We start from the raw sequence: 7338 nt of genomic DNA, 5'->3' as shown, positions 1-7338 counted from the left end.
CGGCCCCTGGGGCTGAGCGCACGCTGAGCGAGGCCTAGTGGGCCTCGCTTGGGCCGCGGCCACGTGCCTCCAGGTCGCGCGCTTCGCTTGGGTCTGAGCCTCCAAGGCACCGGCACCTCCAAAGTGGAGCTTGTGTACTAGTCTGGATTGGGAGAGAGCCTAGGATTTCTAATCTATCTCGACAGTCTCTGCTCACTTCTGTCGGAAAACCATTGCTTAAGAGGACAGGACTTCTTTATAGTGGGAGGCTTTGGAAAACTTTGGCATAAAAGGATCCGCATCCCTGACATACAGGTGTATTCCTGCAGCCTCCTATTGCCCTTCATGTCGAGTTACTTTGGATTTTTTTTTCCCCTCACTGAAAATGTGTAGGTAGAAAAAAGTTATCCCTATTCTCACAGAACCCCTCCAACAACTCCCTAAAATCGTCAAATTTTAATACTCTCCCTTCCCCCCTGTTTTAAAGCATTTCAGCCTCAGGGGGAAAAGAGACGCTGCGGTTGAGAATGAATTTGGAGGGTTGGGGGCAGCAAATCGAAATCTCAGCACTCCCTCCACCGAGTGCCACGTTTCCCCAGTCCTCTATTATTCTGCCTGAAATCATCTCGTTTACAGAAAATATTTGTTTGCACTATTAGTTGGTACTGGAGTTAATTACTCAATGTGTTAACGTGAAGTAATATGTATAAAAGTAGGATCAGTGTTTATTGTGTGGGTGAGCTGTTGAGCGGTGCTTGAATAAACTGCAATTAGGGTTAGATAGAGATTAATTAACATGTGAGTGGCAAGGTGTAAAATAGTTTCCAACCCTCCACTTCAATATAATCTGCAGGCGAGGGAAGGAGAAGTTTGTGGAAGCTAATTAAATACTTTCATAAAAGCCAGTGTATTCACCCAACATTTGGAAAGAGAGGCACATTAGGGGCAACTTGTTTTTACCCAAATGTTTTCTTTCTGTGGAGGTAGCACTCCTTTGTGATGCTGGGGGAGAGAGAGATGGCTTATGCAGCTACAAAGAGCGCTAGGGATGGCAACGCAGGTTCACGGGAAGCCTTTGGAAGGCTTTCAGCCTGATGGAGCTTTCAAACCAGCAGATCTTTGGAGCTGCTGCCGAGATCAACAATTACCCAGTTTGGAAAGGGGGTTGGGGTGCAGTGCTGATGGCTGAACGGGATCCACAGGGAAGTCGGGATAGAAATTCGGGTTTTGAGACCCTGCCGGTGTATTGATACTGTTTCAATGTCCCGGTGAGTTGCTGGTTGGTTTCGTGTGTGGTGATGGGGTGGGGTGGGGTGGGAGGAGTTCATCTGTGTTGTTTTCACGTTAACACAGGGATAGGGGTATACTGAGTCTGGAATTCTGCCTCTCTGAACATCTAAATGAAATCGGCTGTATGGAAATGTTCTCCCGAGGAGCTAGCCTCTTTCTGGCTTTGAAATCTGGAAGTTCGGTTGGGTGGGGTGGAGGGGTGGTGATGTTGGGGAACAGATTCAAGACTGCCGAATTCAGGGGTAGTTTCCAAGCTTGGCAGCGTGGACAAATTAACCCACGGCAGTTGCCATCCAGGCCACTTTGCCTCGGAGACTTCTCTCTTTGTTCCCCATCCTAGCTTTCCAAGTACACTTTTCCTTGCCTTTACCTGCCACCTCAATATCCTGTCTGCAATTACACGTCAGAAGGGGAGTGGGTAGGAGAGAGTTCTGAAGGGGAAAAAGGAATGGTTTGCCTGAATTTAAAATTAGACCTTTCCTGTCTTTTTCCCTGATGCGCTTCCTGGGATGTTTTGCGGCAGAGAGGCCTGGGAAGGGGTACTCAGCCCCTCGAGACCTGTTCTTGGGTGAAAAAGGAGAGGGTTTTCTTCCCCCCGACCCCGCCAGCACTTTCTTGGGCTCCACAAGATCGTATGTCTTCGGAGATGGAATTCAATATCAAACTCTCAACCCTGTTTTCTCATATTATACCCACCGTAATCCTCTGAAACTGTAGTTACGGCTACAAAGCTCGTGGTCTTGCAAAAGCCGGCTGGCAAGATATAATTGTCCCGCAAACAAAACCCTCCAAAAGTTTTTTTTTTTTTTTAACCCCTGCATTCCCTCCCCCCCCCCTTTCCTAAACCTAATTCTCTCCCTGGTTCTCTTGCTAGCCGCTACGCCCCTCCCCATAAGAACCCTCAGCCTCCATCACTTTTGTTGTCGCCAAGAGCACCCGGCCTGTTGAAAGTGCTGGAGCGTCTTTGAGCAGTTTGTTGTGATACGCAGGTGGAATGGTCTGCAAACAGATGAATTCAGCCCCTCCAAACCGAGCGCGGAGCGCGCTGCTTTTGTGCGCGAGGCACAAAACGCTGAATTCCTCCGAACTTACTTGGGGCCTGTCTAGAAAAGGGCCTTTTCTTCCCTCTGCGTGTACCTCTGGCCACACTAAGTCTCTGCCCGCCCCCCTTCAGCCCTCCTCCCTCTCCCCTCTGATAATCCTTCTCTTTATTTTAGAAAAACACAAAACCCGGTTCCACGCGGTGCTTTAGTGGCTAAAAGTGAAAGAGCTGCCTTGGCAGAATTCAGCTCTATGAATCACTTCGGAAAATTGGTTCGACTGAATGGCCTTAGGAGGAAAAACGTTTTAATAGGATCCAGGGGAGGTTCTGCTGTTTCAATCTGCTCCTTAAACAGGTGGAGATTGGACCTTCTCAACTATACAAACAGTAAGTACCTATCAGCGGGGAGAGCTGCCCTCCGAATCCTCGCCCGCAGCCCTAAACCAGCAGCGGAGCCGGGCTTGGCCTCAGAAATCCGATCACAGATCAGCGATTCTGATCGATTAAGATCTCAAACGACCCTCCAGCTCGCAGTGCAGTCTCCCCCAGCCGCAGGCGGAGAGCCGGCCAGAGAGGGGGAGGCGCACCCGCCAGGCGCCGAAGCCCCCGGGATCTGAGCGCGCGGCCTTGCTCTTCCGGATGCTACGGGGTTGTCCTTAGGCGGCAGGAGCTCTCTCCCGACCTCCGACGCCAGCCAAGGCGAGCTCGTTGTTTTTGCATAAATTAATATTTCCCCATTAACAAGTTCCCCCCTCCAAACGCGGCGCCCGCGTCCATGCGCCACATCCTAATGAGGTAATTATCATTTGCGCGTGTTCGCGGCTGGCGCCGGCTCCGTGGGTAATGGCAGTTTATTAGCACGATGCCCAGCTCGGCTGCAGAGGGCTAAGGGATGCTTCGGCGACTAGACGGACACCCGGGGGCCCTTTGGGGCGGCGAGTCCGGGACCCCCTGCCCTTTCCGCATCCCCTAAACCTGTAGGCCCCCAAAGTTGTGAATCACGCACGGAACTCTGCTTGGGTTTGGGCTCCCCCCCCTTTTTTTTCCACCGGCAAAACCATCACGATTCCTCCCCCTCCCCCTCCCGTCTCTTCCCTCCTTGCCGATTCGCGAACCGCTCGCACTTTCCCGAGGGGAGCGCGGGCGCCAGTTGCCTCCTTTTAAAGTTTGAGGGGCGGTGGCGGCGGCGGCCGGCAGGCGCGGTGGAACACAGGGGCCGCTACAGGAGCCGCGCCGCCGCCCATGTCATTCCACTTCAAGTGACTTCATGTGATGTCAGCTGAATGTAAAAGACAGTGATCTCACGCGGAGGGGAAGATGTTTGCCATCAAAATGTGACAGAGGAGACAGGCTGCATGGCTCGGAACGCATCTCCTTGGCGGTGGGGGAAAGAGGTAAATGCGAGGTGGCTCTCCTCGTGCTCTTTAACTTTGCCCCTTCGCTCTCCAGCTCCCAGCACGCGTGGCGGAGGCCGGGGTCCAGGGAGCGGCTCGGGGGGTTAATTTGAGGCTCTTTTCTTTCTTTCTTTTTCTCCCTCTCTCTTTTTCCTCTGTAAACCCTCCCCCTTTCTCCCCCTTTCAAAGTCCCAGGGCAGGGGATGGTGGGTTCCTTTGCGCGCCGGGTTAATGGGCGGTAATTTGGTACCCTTGGGTGCACTTTGTTCTGCCCCTGTTCATTTGAATGCAAATGGGTGACCTGGACCCTACAAGGTGCTTATTAAATTGCGGTTTCCCTCCCTGCCTTTTCTGGAATGCAGACCTAGTGGAGAGAGGCTGCGCCCTGGCCCAGTCCGGTACGGCTCAGCTCGGCGAGCCATGGCAAGCTCGGCTTCCCTGGAGACCATGGTGCCCCCGGCCTGCCCGCGCGCTGGAGCGTCGCCGGCCACTTCCAAGACGCTGGCCTTCTCCATCGAGCGCATCATGGCTAAGACGTCGGAGCCCCGTGCGCCCTTTGAGCCCCGACCCGGGGCACTGGAGGCGGACGGCGGCCAGGGCAAGAAATTGCTCAACCTCTGCTCACCGCTGCCCTGTATGATCCCCCTCCAGCCCCTAGGCTACGAGGTGCCGTCCAAGACGCTGCTCAGTTACTCTGAGCTCTGGAAAAGCAGCCTCCGGGCGGGCGGCGGCGGCGGAGGAGGAGGCGGCGGCGGCGGCGGCGGGGGGGCCCCGGTGTGCGGCGCCAGCGGCTTGTGCAAAACCAACTGTGGCGTGTGCTGCAAGGCCGAGCTGGGCCTGGCGCCGTCTGCGCTACCCGCGGGCAGGGTCATCAAGCCGCAGGTCATCAACCAGGCAGTGGGGCTTCCGGCCAGCGGCTCGCTCTACTACTTCAACTACCTGGACTCTGCCGCGTACCCGCCGTCTGAGCTCCTGGGCGGCCACCTCTTCCCGTCCGGCCTCCTCAACGCACAGGCCCCCGCTGCCCTGGCTGCGCACCCCAAGCTCTTTTTGCTGGAGAACGCCAAGTTGGCCGGCCTGGCCTCAGACAAGTTCCCCCATCCGGCCCCCTATGCCCATAAGGAGCGCCTGCCCGCGCCACTGGAGCAGGTGCTGAAGGAGAACTCAGCCCTGACCGCCGAGCGCGGCGGCGTCAAGGGCCACAGCAAGCTGCCTGGGGGCTCCGCGGACGGCAAGCCCAAAAACTTCACCTGCGAGGTGTGCGGCAAGGTGAGGCCCGGGGTCCGCGGGGGCCGGGAGGGGTGAGCAGTGGCGGCTGCTTCCCTGGGGGGCAGCCTGGACGGCCCCTTTCTCGAATCTGGGAGCGCCCCAGTAGCTGTCTACTCGAATTGGGGGCACAGCTGGGCCTCAGTTTCCTATTCTGTAAAATGGGGATGCCTTTGTCAGCGGCCACATGGGACTGGCACGAGCAGCCAGTGGGTTGGGAAGCTCTTTGCAAAATGAAAAGGGCTCTGGTTTCCGAAGGGGGTTTTTGGTTGGGGGAGGTAGGTTGTGCCCTCCCCAGGCTGACTCTGGACTCTCAGGACAGACACGCCACAAGGCCCCCTTGTGTGCTTCCGTAGGTATTTAACGCTCACTATAACCTCACCCGCCACATGCCGGTCCACACCGGAGCCAGACCGTTCGTGTGCAAAGTCTGCGGCAAAGGCTTCCGCCAGGCCAGCACGCTCTGCAGACACAAAATTATCCACACCCAGGTACGTGGCCCCCGGGTCCGACCCGACCCGTACCCAACACCCGGAGACTGAGCGACGGCGTTGGGGAGAGGATGACCAAGGGATCCCCTAATAACCCCCACCAGGGGCCCCTGTCCCTTCAAGGTGCCCCTTCCAGGAGCACCCGAGGTGGCTTCTCCCGGCCGGGGCCTCAGCCTCACGGTGCACACGCCCCTCTCCGCAGGAAAAGCCGCATAAATGCAACCAGTGCGGCAAAGCCTTCAACCGCAGCTCCACGCTCAACACACACATTCGCATCCACGCGGGCTACAAGCCCTTCGTCTGTGAATTTTGCGGCAAAGGCTTTCACCAAAAAGGTAACGTGCGGGGCAAGGTCCTCTCCTCACCTCCCCTCGGGACTCGGCGGGTCACCGCTAGCGGGAAGGCAAAGAAGGATCCGGAGAGAGGGAGCGCGAGAGCCGCAGGCTCCAGCGCAGCATTTCTTTGGAATCGGGTTGTGCAGGGTTTGGGTGGAAGCTCTCCGGGCCGGGTTAGTAGACCTCGCTGGACTCAGTCTGGTTGCACGGGGAGACTCCGAATTTGGGAGGTGGGAAGGGAGGAAGGAAGGGGCAGAGGGAAAGGAAGTAGGAGAAATACAAGGTATTGCGCTATAGAGAAAGCGTCCCTTTGTAGCCGGGACTCTCTTCTGAAATGAAAAAAAAAAAAAAAAAAAAAATCGAGGCGTAATCCACCTCCCGGGAAAGGTTTAGGCTGGGGGAAACCGCTGCTGTCTCCAGGACACTCCGCTTGGATTTTCCAAGGCACTTTCGGATATCCAAGTGGTAGTTAGCGGACCAGAGGGAGTAACTTTTAAAATGAGAAGAAAAATAATAACAAGGGACGAAGCCCGGGTTCATGCGAATTTCTTCGAGCGAGGCAGCGGCCGGGAGAAGGACCCCATGCGTCTCTGGGCAGCGCAAAAGTTTCCGGGCCGGCGGAGCACAGCGGGAGGGACGCTGTGTGGGCCTCAGGCCCCGGCGGGGCTGGGACGCGGGTCGGCTACGCGGGACTCGGCCCTCCATCCGGTAGTGAGAGCCCCGGGCTTGACGCGTACGAAGTTTGACAACTTCTTCACTCGGAGAGGTCGCGCCCGCCTAGCCAAGCGTCGCCTTCTTTGCGCGGGCACCTGAGCCAACCCCGGGACACTCGGCCCCTCCCCGTCCCATTTCATTCCCACCCCCCTTTTTGTTTTTGGTCTCCTGTAGGGAACTACAAGAACCACAAGCTGACCCACAGCGGCGAGAAGCAGTACAAATGCACCATCTGCAACAAGGCCTTCCACCAGGTCTACAACCTGACTTTCCACATGCACACCCACAACGACAAGAAGCCTTTCACGTGCGCCACTTGCGGCAAAGGGTTTTGCAGAAACTTTGACTTAAAGAAACACGTGCGCAAACTCCACGACAGCGGGGGTCCCACCACCCCCTGCACAAAGGACCTGACTCGGACAGTGCAGAGCTGAGAGCTACTGCCTCGCCCTCCCTTCCGGCCCTATCCAACCCCCAAACAGATCACACGTATAAACTTATTTCTAAAATTAAAAGAAAGGAGAAAAAAAAAAAAAAAGCTATAGCAGAAAGGCTAAAATCTATTTATCGAAACCAGCATATTTTTGGAAAGCTAAACGTTTCCTCGATGACTGGCAGCAAACGCCTGGCTCCCACCTTTATATATTCGGGAAACATTTAAACCCAGTGCGCCGAAACGTATTTAATTCCAGGCCTCGGCTTCTCCTCGGGCGGCGGGTTTTAACACCAGGCTGTCACGTGAACGTCCCGGAAGAGCGCGGCGCCCCCAGCCATCTTTATACAGCCATGTAAATCCTCCTGTACACACGAACACGGAATATATACAT

The 7338-nt window shown here is 55.9% G+C and overlaps 1 protein-coding gene across 2 annotated transcripts; it reads left to right on the top strand.

Moving 5' to 3' along the window:
- The first annotated feature begins 1112 nt into the window (after window positions 1–1112).
- Window positions 1113–7049, top strand: FEZF2 (FEZ family zinc finger 2). Of its 2 annotated transcripts, XM_067755048.1 has the most exons (7): window positions 1113–1247; window positions 2487–2698; window positions 3572–3705; window positions 4068–4974; window positions 5328–5462; window positions 5665–5797; window positions 6686–7049. In XM_067755048.1, the coding sequence occupies exons 4-7, from the start codon at window positions 4126–4128 to the stop codon at window positions 6943–6945; spliced, it is 1377 nt and encodes a 458-aa protein (XP_067611149.1). In that variant the 5' UTR covers window positions 1113–1247; window positions 2487–2698; window positions 3572–3705; window positions 4068–4125; the 3' UTR covers window positions 6946–7049. The 2 variants fall into 2 exon arrangements, with proteins under 2 accessions (XP_067611149.1, XP_067611148.1); XM_067755047.1 differs by lacking the exons at window positions 1113–1247; window positions 2487–2698 and having other exon boundaries at window positions 2721–3705.
- Window positions 7050–7338: the final 289 nt, after the last annotated feature.

The sequence above is a fragment of the Pseudorca crassidens genome, chromosome 10 (genome assembly GCF_039906515.1).
Source record: "Pseudorca crassidens isolate mPseCra1 chromosome 10, mPseCra1.hap1, whole genome shotgun sequence".
Classification (NCBI taxonomy): domain Eukaryota; kingdom Metazoa; phylum Chordata; class Mammalia; order Artiodactyla; family Delphinidae; genus Pseudorca; species Pseudorca crassidens.
Note: the sequence above shows the minus strand (reverse complement) of the source record. Positions and strands in the feature narration are given on the sequence as shown.

What these genes read in the sequence shown, in the direction of transcription:
- FEZF2 (XM_067755048.1), top strand. Translation starts at nt 4,126, where the DNA reads ATGGCAAGCTCGGCTTCCCTGGAGACCATGGTGCCCCCGGCCTGCCCG. An exon ending in ACAAAATTATCCACACCCAG is followed by an intron (nt 5,463 to 5,664) that starts GTACGTGGCCCC and finishes CCCTCTCCGCAG; the next exon opens with GAAAAGCCGCATAAATGCAA. An exon ending in CAAAGGCTTTCACCAAAAAG is followed by an intron (nt 5,798 to 6,685) that starts GTAACGTGCGGG and finishes GGTCTCCTGTAG; the next exon opens with GGAACTACAAGAACCACAAG.